This window comes from Papilio machaon, chromosome Z (assembly GCF_912999745.1).
Source record: "Papilio machaon chromosome Z, ilPapMach1.1, whole genome shotgun sequence".
In the NCBI taxonomy this organism is placed as follows: domain Eukaryota; kingdom Metazoa; phylum Arthropoda; class Insecta; order Lepidoptera; family Papilionidae; genus Papilio; species Papilio machaon.
In genome coordinates this window covers 66978-85855 of record NC_060016.1, presented here as the reverse complement: position 1 = coordinate 85855, position 18878 = coordinate 66978, and the positions used below count along the sequence as shown (strand labels likewise).

The 18878-nt window shown below is 37.4% G+C and overlaps 2 protein-coding genes across 4 annotated transcripts; one reads left to right on the top strand and one right to left on the bottom strand.

Annotated features, from left to right (window-relative positions):
• Nucleotides 1-3945: 3945 nt before the first annotated feature.
• Nucleotides 3946-7360, top strand: LOC106715898 (chromatin complexes subunit BAP18). Of its 3 annotated transcripts, none has more exons than XM_014509266.2 (6): nt 3946-4279; nt 4413-4481; nt 5575-5666; nt 5856-5957; nt 6161-6293; nt 6719-7360. In XM_014509266.2, the coding sequence occupies exons 2-6, from the start codon at nt 4461-4463 to the stop codon at nt 6755-6757; spliced, it is 387 nt and encodes a 128-aa protein (XP_014364752.1). In that variant the 5' UTR covers nt 3946-4279; nt 4413-4460; the 3' UTR covers nt 6758-7360. The 3 variants fall into 3 exon arrangements, with proteins under 3 accessions (XP_014364752.1, XP_014364751.1, XP_014364750.1); XM_014509265.2 differs by having other exon boundaries at nt 4390-4481; XM_014509264.2 differs by having other exon boundaries at nt 3946-4481.
• Nucleotides 7361-11007: 3647 nt separating this feature from the next.
• Nucleotides 11008-16500, bottom strand: LOC106715887 (LIM homeobox transcription factor 1-beta). Its single transcript, XM_014509245.2, has 4 exons — nt 16410-16500; nt 12316-12517; nt 11538-12154; nt 11008-11407 (listed from the first exon to the last, which is right to left on the bottom strand). Exons 1-4 carry the CDS (start codon nt 16498-16500, stop codon nt 11157-11159), a joined length of 1161 nt encoding a protein of 386 aa, XP_014364731.1. The 3' UTR covers nt 11008-11156.
• Between the last annotated feature and the right edge of the window lie 2378 nt (nt 16501-18878).

The window sequence follows — 18878 nt, the reverse complement described above, 5'->3', positions numbered from 1 at the left end:
AGGGGCTCGGAGCCTACCCCAAGTTTTGGGGTGACTAGGCCATAGTCAACCACGCTGGCCCAGTGCGGGTTGGTTGACTTCAGAAATAACTGATAATTTACAAAAACACGTAATACAAAGTACGGACTATGCTCTTTCGAGTTTTCTGAAAAAAATTCTTTTACGTTGGTGAAGTTGCGATCATTGGTCTGTAAAAACTATGACTTTTACGACTGTTTCAAAAAACATTTGCATGACATGAAGTAGCAAAAGGCATTTAATTACATGAATTGTGGACGTCAATATTTAACATGTTTTTTATTATATTTTTATTATAATTATATATGTGACGGCGGATGATATATATGAAGATAGCAGGCAGACGTTTATTTACACCTACCTTTAGCCATAGCATGTACGAATACATTCCGATGCATTTAACATTCATAAGGTAACAATTCAAATATCATAAGCAGACATGAATTTTTAAATTATATATTTACATATATGTACGATATTACACTAAAATAAATGGAGAGATATACAAGTGTGCATTATGTACTTAGTTCCTAAGTTAAATATAGTTTCTGTAAATATATAAATTACAGGCATATTCCACTAAGCGGCTAGGCAGGCGCCTAGGCAGGCGGCAGGATACTATGACGTGACTGCTGTTTCCTACATATCGTACTGTACGCGCAGCACAACTGGAAATGTGAATTGCGACTTGTGCAAAAAGTAAAGTTGTACGACTTAAGATAAGTGTTAAATATATTTTGTGCAGAAGTGGGAATGTCCGCTCTTCACTCGAATTATCATTTTATAGTTTTAGTTATATTACGAAGGAGAAAATAGTTATTATTTTTTTGACCGAGTGACGAGATGTAAGAGTAAAGTTTTAAGCAGGTATGTGCTTATACATTCCGTTCCTGTAACTCTGTTCCAAGCCCTCCATCATATCACCAAACATCGCTCAAGTGCTGCTTCAGAACTTCCGCATTCAGGCCGTAGACGTAAGCGTGGGCGTGGGCGCGGGCGTGGGGCCCACCTCATTATTTACATTATGTACTTGTACAAAAACAAATATTACTCACGAAGATATTAACCATGTAATGTCTAATGGTGTACAGTGTATAGTGTCATCGCTAACGGATGAATCAAAAGTTGTGGAGATAGAGGACATCAATAGCTATCTTTTAAATTCAATCTATGATCTATATGATAGTTTAAATTAAACGATAGATACTGAAGTCCTCTATTTACACGAGTCTTTTAATCCGACCATTAGGAATCACATGTACTGTACCTATATTATACATAATACATATTATATAGACCAGTCAAATTAAACCAAATTAAAGTAATAAAGCTATAATAATTCGCATAAAGTTAAAAAAAAAAATTAAAAGCATCCGTTTTAGAGACATTAAGAAAAGAAAGAAATAAATAATATTTATATTAGCACACTTAAAACATACAGTTACATATTACAGTTCATAAACATTTAAAAAATTGTATTTTTCACAAGCCAATCATCGTAAATTGTTCACGTTACAATGTTTTTTCAGTAAAACCAAAAGAGGATAGACATTTCTTTGCATTGCAAACATGTTTTTGTAAATTATCAAGTATTTCTGCTGAAGGAATAACATCTTTCTATAAAAGATAATTCCCCCACTTCAGACCTTTAGGGGATGAATTAAGTTAAACATCAATGCAAAAGTTCAGTGGTTAGTGCTGTGCGTTGATTTATCAAATATATTAGTTTGGATTTATATACAATTTATATGTACATGCTTAGGTAGAATAATTTGCTTTTCAAAGATTCCCTCGATTGATGGGGACTCTTCAGGTTTCACATATAATGGTGTACTCAACATTACTACCGATTTACATCTCTGCGAATTATTGTAACTTGAATATTTTAATTTGATCACAGTAATATTTGAATCTCTTTGATAAAGTTCGAGTCGGTCAGAGCGTATTCAACAACAATTTACATTACATTATATGGATCCATGTATAATATATTACGTTGTAGCCAGATTTCAGGTATGTGGCAAATTCACTCGGAATCCTTACAGATATTATGATTTATTTATTTTACTGTCTCGATACTGTCAAGTTTTGCGTGTGTGTGTGTTTCATGAGTTTAGTATTATTATCTAGATTTTGGAGACAATTTAGGAAACTTTGTGATTTTTATTGTATAACTGTCATTATTGACTTTTATATAAATTGGCAATTTGATTTGATTTCGATGAATGATTTAAATTATGTATAAACTATTTAAATTTATAAATTTAGCTGTCGCCCGCGACTCTGTTCGAGCGCAATTAAAAATAGCTAAATAGGGCTATGAAAAATGGTAGTAGCCGATTTTCAGACCTATTGAATATATATATAAAATTTTATAAAAATCAGTGAAGCCGTTTCGGAGGAGTATAGTAACTAACATTGTGACACGAGAATTACATAATCTGTTACAACAACTTTTCAGGATAAGTTTGTGATAAAGCACAAGTGTTTGTTAAATTTTTAATTCTCCTAGGTCTTCTAGATACTAGGAGAACTAATAATCTTGGAAACAAAACTCTATTAGTGTTAAAGCAGATTATTTTTTAAAATGTTTAAAAAAAATGCTCAGGTGTGCTATGAGCGCGCCAAATGGAATTTCGTAATCTCTGCCTACTCATCTTGGTTACGGGCTTACGTGGTGTTTTCAAAGAAGTAATACTGAATTTTAAATTATATATATTGCTTATATTGTAATACAAAATCATGTAGTAAAAAATGTTTATGAATACGAGTATTAGACGTTTATTGTAAAATAAAAATATTTCTTATGAGAATTAAATGAATTCATTATATTGTTAAGTAATCTGTTAAGATGGCGTTAATGAATGTCAATACTATATACATATATTATGCTATTATCTGTGTTGTTTCTTTTCATATTTGAGTTTTACACTTGTTGAAAAAATAATTAATAGTAGTCAGATAAAATTAAATATATCCTATGGACTTGATCTGTGTTTTATTATTGAAAAAAAAGTCATTGTGCTTAACTGCTGATGTGTAATCATGTACTGTATGTATTGTTGCTTGCTGAATCATGAGCGAGAGACGTTTCCGAGTTGTATTCGGGACTGCCTGAGCGTCGACCGGCGGAAGCATTGTTGAATGTCGCCATCTAGTGAACATGGCTGATACTAGGACGACATTCACGAGCGCATCAATCATACAGTTTCAAAGGACTCTTCACATAAATTAAAAAAAAAATACAGTCGAATTGATAACCTCCTTCTTTTTGAAGTCGGCTAAAAAAAATTGGTTTTTCGCCACTACATCACGAGTACTAAGTATGTTTTTACATACAGACACTACAATTTTATTAATATGTGTATAGATAGAAATTCACTTAGCATAAGTTGATAGTTGGCTAAAAGTTTTTACCTACTTTACTGTGTCCAATTTTACTTTACTGTTTTTAATCTTTTTAGTGATGTAACACTAAAAAGAGAATTTAAAAAAAAAATAGGTTTGAAAACAAAAAGTCAAGTTTTGTTATTTAACATCAAAGTACAGTCAGAGACAAAATACTTAATGGTAATATGGTAATAGTGCAACTAAAATAATTCACATAGAGCTGAAAATTGGTAGGTTTGTTCGCATCACCATTATAGAAACCTAATAAGTTCCCATCGATCCCCTAATTGGAAAAAAAAAGAGAAACTTATATCTTAAGGTTGCGACACGAGAACGCGAGGTTACGTGTGTAACAGACTTTTTTCATTATGTAACTTCAGATAGACAGATTGGAGATAGACATTAAAAAGTCATAAAAATTTTCCATTATAGTGGCATTGATAGTGGCATATAGTGGCATTGATAGCCCGAAAAAAAATTATGTCTATGGCATTTTTGTAGTCTGTAGTCTAAAGTAAAACTAGTCTATGAGTTATTGATGGTTGGAGTCGCGATCGCGATTCACTTATGACATTGAATAGGCTAAGACCTATGATATTTTGTGCCTATTTGATTTTGCCATTTTGGCGCTGATGGTAACGTTTCGTAGCGGTGTTGGAAACTCAAACTAAAAATACAGATAAAATTAGCTCCCAGTAACTTCAACTGACGCGTTCAAGTCGGAACCAAGAAAAAGCTGTGACTGCCGAGCAGCGACCTATCCACCCAATATCAGTGGTTGGATTAATTTGAAAGAATTCAAAAATTTGACTTCAGCAATTTACAGTTTATCGTTTACATTTTCGACTAAGAATTTCGAGTGTTCGGTTCGGTAATTAATATTTTACTTAGTACATTATGCAGCTTTCCACTTATTGATTTGCTTTCTTCGATTGGATTGTGCACTATTAGTTTTGTATTAAATTTTTACTTGTCACTTAGTAATACATTTATTAACTTCGAAGACTACCTAAAAACCAAATCGGAATTGTGGACGAAGAATCTTGGAGAAGATGAGTGATTCCGCTTTGAAGGCAAGTTGAATATTCTGTTGTGCTACCTAGCCTAACTAATTTTATTTAAAAAAATGTAGTTCAATCAAATACAAAATGTTGGTTTGAGTGTTGCGTTTCTAAAAACATTTATCGAGCAAGCAGATGTGAAGGTCGGGATAGAGAACCTTCTCATTATGAGGTCGCCGAATTTATCATGTGTTTTTTGGACCCATTTATCTCATAGTTTCTCAAAACTCTTTAGTCTTCTAAATAAAACAAAATGGAGGAGACAAATCGATGGAGCCGATCTTAACACACGGACACCTTATTTGAGACAAAAGAGAGAGATGTATAATAATAATAATCTTTATTTAATTCAAGAACATCTCATATTATTGTTAGTAAAGTCTTATTACCTAATGTTAGTAAAAATATTTACATTATTTATCTAAAGATGGGAGTTGCAGTGTAAGTGGTTAAAATTCCACACAACTGCACTGTCCCTTGATTTGATCTTGATGTCAAAACAACCAGAAGAGAGTTTTTACTTGCATGAATGCAACTTAATAGTGAAGCGCTTCTATACCACATAACATATATAAATATATAATGTATTATATATATTTATTTATTTATTTAAGTAGACAACCAACAGCATATTAGTTACAAAAATTACATCCAGTACATATAAAACAAAGCGAAGCCAATAATAGGTATTCCAGCAAATTTATCTTAGAAATAACAAAAAGATGTCTTACGATCACATGATAGTCACACATACATAGTTTTAAACATAGACAATTGGACAAACTGGAGAGAAAAAAATAAAAATAATTAAGTAAAACATACACACATACATATGTGAACAGTCAAATAAATTTGTAAAAAATATCAGGAGTTTTGTCTGTTATTATAAAACATAGCTTTTTGGATTTGTGCTTTAAAATTATTTTTTGAGAGGTTAAAGATATATATATGTATAGTGTATTCAATTCAATTTGAATGACTTTTTATATGTTCATGAATCTTAGTTAAATGCTGAAGATATTGAAGGAGATAAAATATGAAGTATAACATGTGAAATTTGAGCAATTGCCAATAAAGTTTTAATATTGTATAATATTTGTTGAAGCTCTCGCACATATTCTGGGAGGCGGGTGCGGCATTCGGCAAGCTGTCCGAGCTAACACGGGACTTTCATAACATGAATGATAGTCAATCGAGGTACAATTACTTCTTCTATGTCATTTCACTTATGGCTCTTTTCTTACAAGATTAGCAAAATTACAACTATTCATGTTAAAAGGGTGGCAAAGTTACTGGCAGTAATAGTGATCCTTATTTAGAATTATCTACACTTATGAATAATGATAAAAATTCATATTTTTACAATAATTTCTAATCTGTTTCCAGTTGCAAATGGAATGAGGAAGAAGTGGAGATGCTGCGCGCTTGCGTTCACCGCTTTGCCCTCGACTTGCACCAGCTCAGTGTGCACATTAAAAACAAAACTATGTTAGTTTTATAATTAAATATAAACACAACAACACTCACAATACAATGTGAATGACTTGTTGATAAATAGTGAGTTCATCAAAGTCACTTTGAACTAACTTGATTTTACTGACGGAACTAAGATTAGGTTTCATGTATTAGTGTTTTAATGAGTGCTGCCATCTTACCGCTTTCTCTGTTTCATAATATTTGTTTTTCTACAGCGAGCAAATCAAGAGAACATTGAGGAAGAAGGCATTTGAGGACGCCGGCATTCCGCTGCGAGAGGCGAGCGGCCCTCCCGAGCCCCCGTCAGCATCCTGCACTGAGTCTAGCGATGTCTCCTCGGATCCCGAGGTACCGTTACACTTTTTGTTTGTAGTTCACATGATGAGGTGAATCTAATTTCATCCAGTTTACTAACATCTGGTGGGATTTGAGAGTTTTGGCTTTTATGTTTTATTCAGAGATAAAGAGAGCTGCTGGCTCCCAGTACAATACAACTGTAAACTATAATCCCCTCCTATCATATGTCTATCAGTTATCTTACTACTAGCTATCGCGCGCGACTCCGTCTGTGCGGGATAAAAAAAAATATAAATGCGAATGTTTTGGTGGATGTATGTTTGTTAGAAGGTATCTCCAGAACTGCTCAACGGACCTGAATTAAATTTGACACAAATCTGGAAGAACACATGGGTTTACTCATTAAGGTGTTTACATTGAATTCCGCACTGACAGCTAGTGACATATGTATGTGACAAATTCTTTTTTGTTTTCAGAGTTGGACGGGAACCACTGAGGAGGAGGCATCATCGTAGAGCAGCCTGCTTTCTGCATCACGATCTCTGTCTGTGTACCTTCCTCTGTTAGTTTATGTTTTAAGTTAAATGCATTTAGATTTAAGTCATTATGTGAATTCAATGTAAAAGTGGCATAGGAAAGACCTCTTTGATCCTCTGTCATTGATTAAAATGTGATTTTTTTAAATATGTCTCACATCTTACTATTATTATAAATGCAAACATTTTGAAGGTGGTTGTGTTTTGAAGGTATATCCGGAACGGCTCAATACATCATAATTAAATTTGGCGACAGTTAGTTTATTAATAATTTAGTTAACAATTTATTAGGCAGACGTTATCTGAGCTGAAGTGACACTTACTGTCTCACAAATAAGTACATTTAGATGTGTTGTGTGAACATGATGTCCTGCCACTTGTGGTGTATGAGTGTTACATCTGCTTGTCTGTGGCTGTGGGTCTCCTCTATCATAGACTACAAAGATGTCAGCTCGGGCGACTTGTGCACATTTTAAATGTGCATTCAGTATTTAAAGTATAAAAGATGGCTGCGCTCCAGTTCATTCCTCCACTGTCTAGTCTCGAGTGTAGCCAATTTATTATTTAGTTATTATGTGTATGTGTACAACCGTCGCCTCTCGATGTACAACGTCGATGGCGTCTAATGCGGGCAGCCCGACACATGTATGCATTGTTCATTTCAAATATGTTGGCGGCTCAACTCTACCCCCCTCTCCCCTCCCCCCCGCATCCAGCTTCGCACCAACACTAGGTGTCTCTGTCACATTGTGTTCTGCCACCAACATATATGAAATCTGTAATAACACAAAATATGATGTTACGTCGTTTGCGAGCTCCGTGTATAGTTAGTTTATGCAGTTATGTGATTGTTTTTAAAAGTACCACTACCAAAATGATCTTCTACATTTTTATCCTTTAATTTTATTAAAGACTTTTATTTTCTAAACGTAATTTGTTGTTTTATTTTGTTTCTTAAATCTTTTAAACTCATACAAACAATTTTAAATTGTACGCAAATGTGGAAAATATGGATTAACGTCATTGCGTGAAATCGCCATTGAAGGCGTACACATGAATTTACATTCGAGGGGACATCAAGGTATAAGTATGATAAATTTATTATTGTCAGTAAGTCAGTCGCGTCAAATGTTTAATATCTTGCACAACAAAGCTTCTCGAATAATTGTTGTACTTAATTATTACAATATCAAAATTAAGTATATGGAAAGAAAATGAAGGACTAACACTTGATAATGCGACAACATCGACCTCATCTCTTGGAATGAATTCAGTTTTGAAAGATCAATTTAAGTCAACTATCAAGGACATTGAGATGGTAAATAAATAGTGTCAGTAATATTGAATGGAGTGTTTGTAAACTTGTATGATGAATATCATGTCGACAAGAACTTTGTTATGTTTAAATGTTTGTTGTTGGTGTAATATTGTAGTATTTAGTTAAAAATCAGAAATTAGTTAGTATAATCCCAATGCATTGCAATTGCAATCGATAATAAAATTGTTGCATGCATTTGGTGTTGTCCTAGCCAAAACTATCTGATATCTGAATTAAGTCGAGTCTAGGCCAAAATCGTGTTTGGCTAGATTATTGATTTAATCAATTTGTTGACATATACTAAAATGACTTCTGAACTGGCGAATTTGGTATTAGGATAAGATTCGTAGGAGCCGTGTGGAGTGATGAGCACGCCGCTGAAGCCGCCCGCCGCGTGACATCTCGCCACAGCAGTTACATAACGCGCGCTGTCCAGAGTCCAGCTTCGTACTCTGCTCAGAGATAACGTGTTTTTGAGCACGACTCGGACGAGATAACTTATTTTTATGCATATTATTGATAACTGTTTTTTGTCCCAAACAATAAATTAAAAAAAGTGGCTATTCGTGTCCCTTAGAAAATATTAAATAACAAGGGCGGCGCGGTGCGAGCCCCGGCCTCCGCCCCGTTCCAGCGCTGCGCCCCTTTTACGCCGGTTGATCGCCGCGCCGAGCCGCTGTAGCGTCACCATACGAAAGAGGTTTTTCATTATATGTATTCATTGATGCAATAATTGTTAAGGAAATAAACACTTTGGTATTATATTACTCTCATTTAATTTACATCAATTTATAAAACTACTATCTCTACGTTTTGTTCTAAATAAATAAATAATATATTTTACTGATCACGTCGTTGACTAGACATACAAAATGATAACAATACATATTATGTATTAATAAACGAAATGTTCAACATTAAATAGTTCAATGTGTAACTAGAGATTATATATTTACATTACATACAAATTTACTTAATTCCACACAGAAGGTACACATTTTTTACTTTCTTATTTACAATATAAGTAACATATTTATTATTAATTAAGCTTTTGAGGTTTTGTGAAATACTCTTTAGCCATACATTTACAGGTAACATTAATGTGAACAGTTTCTGTGTAATTATTGCAAGTTCAAGTTAGCTCCTTGGCCTCTTCGCCTCCACTAACACTAAACCTACAATTAAATTTATTTCAATTACTGTGATGTTAATTTATCCATCAATGTATTGTATTTACAATGTATTTTATATATAGTTATGGGCGCGGTAAATAAATATATTGGTAATAAATTCACTATAATAGAAAAATAAGCCTTAACACATAAAAAAAAACAAAACATTTTCAAAGAAAATACAGTAAAATGTAACGAAATAATTTCGTGAATAATTTATAAAGACAGAAAACTATTTAATTGTATTACTGAATATTGTACAACACAACAAATATTGTTACTAATATTGTTTGCAGTCGATGTCGGACAATCTAGGTATAATCAGAACTTAAACCTATCAAACATGTATGTATCTAACCGTGGATTTCTGACACCGAAATCTTTATATAAAACGTCATCCGTCATTATATTTGATAAAACAGAGTAAACTATATCAGAAACCAACAGTAAATAGCGTCGCCACTTGTTATGTTGCTCATCTCAGTTATGAATGTCACTAATCTACCTGAGATGAGCCCGACTCTGAAATAACAATTACTGTACAATAAGACATACAACACAAGATGAAAGAGAGTTTTCTGTCTTTCGTAGTTATTGCCCCTAATTAGATTTTGTTTGAAAATCTTCTTCGTCACTTTTCCACTTCTATTTACCATGGCTGTTTCCGCTGTCTGTCTTTTAATACTTTACAGTCGATAGTCTTTGTCCTTGCCACAACATATCTAGGCGTTTGCTTAACACTATGACAACATCAAATGACTAGAAACATAGATCACTTATATTTTTAAATATGTGTGTAAAAACGGTATGGCGTTAAAGTGTCATTTCTTATTTTACTTATTTTTACTCCACATTTCTGTTGTGTTATTTCAAATACCTTAGACCCAATTCCAGCACATCCACTTTTGCAACCGAGCTATGACATAACCTGACCAGAAATTTGGAAATTCAGTCATGTGGGAGAAGCCTCCATGGATATTGCAACAGTAATATCCATGTGTTCTCCACATCTACTACGACATTTAAAAGTTTAATCAATTATTGTACCTTTTGAGATTTTACTTAAAGTTTAGATTTAAGGTTATGTAGCACGTATCATCTCCGCTTCCACCTGGCGCCGACGCACGTTCGGCGCGGTGTACACTCGCCGTCGCCTACCTGTCAGCAAGAGATCGCTTGGCCGACGCTGAGTGAGCGCCGCTATTCTAATATTATGTGAAATTTTCACCAGATCTATAAACTCATAATAGTGAATAAATTACTTAAACTATACCTGCGATTAAAAACCGTCGACGGGGTCATAACGTTTTGATAACTTTATGCCACTCAATTAAATTGTGAGCTCAAAAATTACAATCAAATACTTTGATATCTCGACAACGATTCAAAATTATCAATGCCAGTCTATTTTTACTTTTGCCATTAAAAGAAATTAATTACGAAGGTTTTCCACAACATGGCGAGGTTCCATATTTCTGGTCAGGTCACTTATTCTAGTGAGTACTCTGTATGTGTTGGTATTTAACAAGAATAGTGATTTAATATATTACTCGTGCGCAGAAACTTTGCTGATGGCCTAATGACGTCACGTGATAACTGACGGTACTAGGTATAAGCAGACGAGCGCGAGTTGCAATCCGCTTTAGTGGGAGGGCAAGTCATCGGCAAACTTTCTGTAACAAAGTTGCGAGAAATGGGCAAGTTACATGATTTTAAGTCACCGCTACCCGAAACAATTATGTTTCGTAGAACTTTGCTTATGACGAACCCTGGTAGATTGTGACTTAGTCTTACCCATGACATGTGCAACAGCAGCGGAATTGAAGTGATGCTGTAAGGTTGTTGTTAGTGAAGGTGTAGGCGCGGCTGCGCCGCTGTTGCCATTGAATCAGTGGTCCGTGCTGAAGTACGAGTTCTGCATGAGATAGAGCTTGTCTATGGGGTTGACGAGGGCGCCGGTGCCCAGGTTCAGTGGCTCGTGCGCGGCGTGCACCGGGTGCGCCGAGTGCGAGTGCTGTTGCACTTCGAGGTTCTGCAGGCTCAGGGTGTCGGAGGTGCCCTCGTCTAGCTGGTCGAAGTTGCTGCCGTCCAACGATATGTCGGAGCTGCAAAAGCTGTCGCCGGAATGAGCAGGGTAATCTGAAACAAAATAAAACCGTTTAACTGACATAATTTCCGATGGTTCTGCGATGAAAGTAAGAGTCGGACTTAGGATTTGTTTTGTTTGTTAATTTTGCTTAAGCGTACAAGTGCAATGAATTTATCTCACCGTCTGGCGAATATGGTAGGTTCGGATTCAATGGTTGACTTGAAGCCGAATAGGAACCATCCAGTCCCAGGTAGTTGCCATGCTCGCTGGAAGGCGACTCTTGCTTTATATTCTTTTCATCTTTATCTTTGTCTTTTTCATTGTTTTTATCGCCCTCCTGTTTGGCTTTTCTTTGAATCTTTTTCATTTTCGCTCTTTGATTCTGGAACCAAACTTGCACAACTCGAACGCTAAGGCCGGTGTCTTTGGCGAGCGCTTCTCGCACTTTGCGGCATGGTTTCGGGCTGACCTCGAACGAGGCTTTGAATTGCCTTCGCTGGGCGGACGTGAGGATAGTGCGGGGTCGCTTAGGGCCGCGTCGCCCGTCCCGGGGCCGTTCCGAGTCGTCGATGATCATATCGTCCTCCGCGTGCTGCATCAGGTACATTTCTTTCTCGAAGTCCTGCCTACAGAATATCTGACCGGCCCTGATGACGTACTGCTCGCCCTTCTGCAGCGGCTGGCAGCACATGACGCACACGAAGCATTGAATGTGGAACACGTGCTGCTGCGCGCGCATCACCATCTCCTGCGGCAGCAGCCGGTCGCCGCATCTCGTGCATTTGACTCCGAACAACCTGGGACAAGGGAAATTTAAATATGTAAAAAGAAAGTGATGGAACCTACAGCAATTAGATACGCAGAGATTTTCGCAACGCAACTCGCGACCGCTATACGCAATTCGCAATAAAATGTAATAGTTAAACGCTATACATATTAAAGTTCGCAGGCTCATTACCTATCGTAGTCTGGCTTGCAGTAGAGCTTGGCGTTGCGCGTGTAGCACGAGTGTGCCAGAGGGCAGCCGCACACGCAGCAGCCCAGGCAGTGCTCGTGCCAGGAGAGTTCGCCGACACGCATCAAGAACCGGTCCTGGATCTTCTGGCCGCAGCCCTCGCAGATCTCGACGACCTTCTCGCGCTTGATGCTCGCGCTCAGCTCTGTCGGAAACGAATCCCTCGTGAGTAGCGAGTGGACAATCCGCCGCCGGCACATTCGCTGTATTAAATCTATTACAACGCTCGCTTTACATATTTACATAGATAAATATAAAACAAAGTAGAAGTGTTTGTATAAAAAAATCTTATGACTATTGGAACTTAAAAAAAAACTTTTATTAATGTTTCAATAATCATGATTTGTCTAAAATCCGCACCGTGCGCTGAGTCACTGTATGAGAGGTTGGTGTTTAAACTAAAATGTATTTGAAACACTATCTAAGTTTTTTACAGTAAGGCTCTTCGTGTTTCAATTACATTTTAGCTTAAACATATTATTATGTCAATCATCGGCGGTGGTCAAAGGGTTAAGGCGCGTTTAACTAAACAGCGTCTAATGGTATTTTTTGGAGTAATACATTTGATGTTTTTGGAGTTGTTGTTGTTGATGATGTACAGAATTACAGTCAATGCTGCATATATCTTACTTCTTAATATTATAATTTACATAATAATTATAATTACATTGAAAATATGTAAATAAATGAATGTATAAATTGTAATAATAATTATTAATAACTTATAATAAAAAAGTTAAGTAAAGGAATAATCTTTAAAATAATAAATGTGAAGGTTTGGATGTGTGTAAATATGTTTGTTATAGCGTCTATAAAATCACACAGGCTACCTATGATTACAGAAATGCCACTAACGTATTAAAAAGCGTTGTTATAACATCGTTGTTAAAATATATACCTAACGAAAAAAATAGATTTACTCTTACATATATATATCTGTATTTATTTTTCTGAAAAAAGATAAAATCATGAAAGTCTTTTGTGGCTGCGGGATGCGGGGCGCGGGGCGCGGAGTGCGGGGCGCGGGGCGCGGGGCGCGGGGCGCGGAGTGCGGGGCGCGGGGTGCGCCGCATTATTAGCGTCCATGAAACTCAGATGTCGATCCCCCAGTTAATTCGGGATATATCTATCTATAAGCTTAGGAGCAAGACCGATGATGCGACGAAAATATCAGGATAACGGCGGGCGCTCCTGAGAAGTTGAGGGCACGCCCCGGGGCGGGGCGGGGCGGTGCCGTCGGGGTCACACCCGGGAACAAGATGTCGGCTCAGGCACCTTATTGACGTCCGAGGCACAGGGCCGGCGTCGGCGCGAGGAAGTGGTTTCGTCACTGTTCTCATAACTTTGACCTTTAAACCGGAAAACCGAAATAACAGGTAAAATTACCACTTATTAATTCACATCGGATCATAAACCGTCACTCGGGGTCGGGAGCCACCGATTGCGTGAATATCGCCTCACTAATTTTATGTTTCTGACACATACTTACACATAAAAATTTGTTTAGTTTTTAGCCAAGCTATATCTATCGGCACGGCACAGAACGCCGTGGCGGAGGGTCGGCTGGCGCTTTAGAAGATTTGCTTAGGAACGCTTGCGTTGCATAGCAGCTTCATTTTAACGTCAGCGTGGCCGTCACACCGTCACACCGTCCCAGCACAGTCATTGCTGCAGCGTATTTTGCCGACTACCAACAACATCCGCACCACATCGAAAGATGAGACACTTATGGAGAAAATCAATTCTCTGTGAGGGTTTGTTTAAGATACATTAGAGTTAATAAAGTGACGGTGACTTGTTCGTCTGTTATCTCCGCAGCGGGATGGATAAGATAAGCAAGTGCGTGCGAACAGAGCGGCTGACCTTCCGATATCTTTATTAATTATACAAACTTTAAGCGCTAACAAATCTACAATATTAGTATACGTTTGTGCACAACAATGTCAGTAACTGTCTCCTTCTACTTTTGATTAATAATAGATACCGGTAAACTGTCCCTCAAGTCATTGTTTATTTCAGCGTTCAATCACTTCGACAGTAAGATGTGTTAATGAAAGTTTATTTTAATGATTTTAAGAATGAACTCGATGATTCATAAAAGTCAAAGTCATTTGACGTGTAGGTAAACCTACACATATCAGTATTACGAGTTACAAATTATTATCAATCATATTACGAGTATATTTGAATGTCTCATATAAATGTTATACAAAGCTTTACTTATGCATTATATTTATAGGTCAATTTGTATAATGTACGTGTTATACATTTTCTACTGCAGTATGTATTTAACCCGACATGTTCACATTGTTAGATAACAAGAATTGTTTTTTTTTTATTAAATTCCTCTGTACCTATATTATCTATTTAAATGGAGGTACAATTATGAAGATATCTGCAGGCCTATTTCACTTTTCATTTGAGACTTTTGACCGAAACGCTTTCAGTCGTTTAATAATAAGAAGTTTGTTTATTTGTTGCTTTATGCTTAAACACTTTTGTGCAAAAAATATGTAAAAGAGTTCAAAAATATAAAATTGACAAAGTTATCTAAGCCGGTGAGATATCGCAATCAATTGTGTCACAAAATATATCTGAACTTATTCTGGCAAACAAAATGTATAGAAACACTTACATTACATCGATTGATATAATTCAATTTGGACATAAAAACCCAAACCGATGAAACTATTGGGAGATAAAAAGTGTGCAGTCTGCGGGGCTCTAGCTTTTTACGAGAGTATACATATACTGTTTGGCTCTTGTTATATACGACTAGATATTTTCACACGTTTATAAAATTGACATGGGAGGCGCTAATGAGCTATTACAATTTAATGTCACTTATGTCCTCCGAGTCAGATAAGTTTGGGATATCCTTAAGTTGGGATATAAAGATACTGCTCGCGCCCGCGGCCCACGCCCACTCCCTTTTGCCTATTTTTTCTAATATTATAAGGTAGCAAACAGCAAGCGGCTACATGGATTCCGGGACCGGTGCCTGTAGACATCCGCAATTGACTATGCGTTGCCTTCCTTTAATCGTCGGAGGATGGGACGCATAGCAAGAGAGTATTTTTTCTTCCAACGCGTCCCCTCCTCTCACAAATCAACTTCTTCACGTCCTTTCTTTATAAAATAAGGATGGGACCGGAAAATACTAAAACTGGACCTCCGGCAACACACTCATCAGACGAAACGTATAATTGCTTCCACTTGATGCTTGTCTTATGTGTGATAGTGCAATACCAGCACCGGGCGAGCCGACGTCAGTTCAACGTGCAACAGATGTTGTTGTTGCAGGCTTCTACCACTATTAAATACTAGCTTTTACCCGCGACTCCGTCCGCGCGGAATGAAAAATAGAAAACGGGGTAAAAATTATCCTATGTCCGTTTCCTGGTTCTAAGCTACCTGCCCACCAATTTTCAGTCAAATCGATTCAGCCGTTCTTGAGTTATAAATGGTGTAACTAACACGACTTTCTTTTATATATAAAGATATATATACAAATACACAATTAATAAAAGTGTTCCACAGATATTTTAATATCAAGATGTGAACTATCAATTATAACAAATGCTCGTCCATTGATCTAGCGATTTCCGGTTAAAAATATCTTCATACACGACTTGTCTTCTTCACAATCACTTTAACTGTGTCTTATTTCACGTTCATCAGTTCGCGCAAATTTCTTATAATGAGGTACAAAATTTTGGTAACATTTGGTAAAAAAAAAATAAACTACAATATTTCGTCTGGTTACCGCGGAATAAATCTTATATATCTTTATTGTCATTGCCTGACCTGAGAAATATTAACATTATTGTCAACATGCATACGAAATAAAATAAAATTACTCAACAAAAATATTAACGCTAATTATTTAAAGTATCTCGATGATGTTTTATTATTATTACTTAGCCACGTAATAAGTTGATGCGCAAATACATGTTTTAATCTGTAGATATGAGCAATAGTTAAACACTGGCCATAGATAACTTTGCATGAAAGTGATAGAATGTGTGTGTACGGACCTGTCCTAGCGGAGCAGGCCAGGGCCGGCGCGCCCTCGGGCAGCAGCGCGGCGCCCACCCCGGCGCCCATGCTCGCGTACAGCTCCAACATTCTGTTCATGTGGCTCACGGCGCTCTGCGCAGCGCAGCACGGTACGGCACAGCACGGCACGGCACGTCGCGGCTCGGCACGTGGCGCACGATGCGCTGCCGCCGATACAATGCCTCGGGAGCCGCGGCCCCGGCGCGACCCTCTCGCCGCAGCCGCCGCCAATAGCGAGCCTCCACCCCGCAGACCCCGCCCACACCCGAGCCGTTGCACAGATCGAAGCTTTTAATATCGTGACGCCGCGACGCCGCAGCTCCGATCATTATACGATTTTTGTCGACTGAAAAAAATAGAGGAGGCTGCGCGCTCGATCACCTCCGTGAGATGAGATCGAGCGACAGCGCCTCGTTCCGTCGGGCCGGAGGGTCGGCGGCGATGGCGGGGGAAGCGGCAGAGTTTCATTACACGGATGCCGCGTGTCGTTTGTCCCGCCCGGCACGTTTATTACGCGTGCACCTCTTATTAAATTTCCTACCTAATAAAAACATTTAAAAAATAGAAGTATATTTCAACTAAATTGTAGTACATAAATAATATATGTAATACTATAATAGTACAAGTTTTATGTTTGAATAGAGACGACAGGTGACGGGTGCCTTGCCGGCGTGAGGCAGGAGGTGAGGTCCAACAATGACTAAATCCCTTCGTACACAAGGCAACGTAAATCTCCGAAAGTAATATAGTATCCTTGCTTCGCGAGTATCCCTTTGCGCAATCTCCGTGCACACAGCATTGAATTATCGACGCGAGTCGTCGATTCGGTAATTACAGGCATATCGAGTACACGTCTACTGAATCTCTATAACAACGTGTGTTGTACAAGTGTACTAGCGTCGAGTTTCGGATTAATATTGTCTTGTGTACAAAAGGGCCTTGTATCTAAAGGCGGCAACTCACGTAGCACTCGTAGTCGTCAAGCTCGTTGCGTAGATACGTTCGTAGGTATCTCGTAGCATATGCATGTCGGAGTAGGCGCACAGTTTTGTCACGACCCAGACTAGTGATTATTACTACAATGCCCTTCGTACCCAAGGCAATGTCAATCTGCGAAACTAATATTGTATGGTTGTGTCGTCACACAACGATGAATCGACTGCGCGTGTTCTCTATTCGGTCAGTACAGGCATAGCTAATATCCGGCTGACGCATTTTGGCTAACATGTTGAACGACTGACTGTGGCGTTGACAGGTAGAAATGTCGACGACGCGTGTCTGTGTGACGCGACGAACCTCTGTGACATCTGTTTGCGTGAGGCGCTTGGCGACTACAATCGCCGGCTTTCGAAGATTTACGTTGCATTGTGTACGAATGGCCTAAGTCATTTGATTTAAATTGTTTATTTCTTTGCAATAAACGTTTATATCTAACGTACAAAACTTCTAAACAACGAAACACAGCGCTTTACTGTCACGTAGCTGCGCCTACGACAAGGCTACGCGGCGCGTCACTGAATCTTCTGAACTTACAAGTGGTGCAAGCTTTATGCCACCATTCAGAGCATTTTGAGAATGATATGCACTCTTCCGTCGGTGGTTCATGTTTTTCTTTATTAAAACGATGTTAAAATCCATTTCTTTCATTAAAACAACAAGCAAGTTCTTGTACATTTAGAGTAGTTAACATTATCTACTTTTTTGTATTCAGCTCTATTTCTATTAACTCAACACTATACTTCGTTTTTACAAAATAATTGCAGGCTGGTCTTAAAAATACTTTCAAAATGATAAACATTTAATTTTTAAACAAATATCTACAAAATACGTAATAAACTTACGTATTTTTTGCGTTTTTATACAATTTTGATTCTTTCGCACAGGTGTTATTATAGCAGTTGAAATCAAATTGCGATTGAAGTTAGTCGAGTATTGATATTGTGGACCCTTATACCAGACTAACCTAACCTATGTATTATTCTTAAAATGGCATTTGACGGTGTATTATTACCTAAATCTTAATAATATCATATTATATTATCTTAATAATATTATAAATGCGACTGGGATGGAGGGATGGATGGATGGATGTTTGTTTGAAGGTATCTCCTGAACAGCTCAACGGATCTTGATGAAATTTGACACAAAACTTAAACAGTCTGGGAGAACACATAGGCTACTTATTAAGATTTTTTAATTCCGCGAGGACGGAGACGCGGGTGACAACGAGTACCTAAATAAAGTTAAACACCTAACTAAAATGTTTACCTAAATAATGTTCATGTGAAAATGTTTACAAGATGAGTAGATTGTATTATAGGCTATGGCGCAGACAGCTTCCTAAACTGCAAAATGTACACATTCCGTTGGGTACATTTGATTTTTGCATTACAAAGTGTGCAGTTTTTTGATACCGAAATCTTTGTTTGAAACATATTGTTATATCT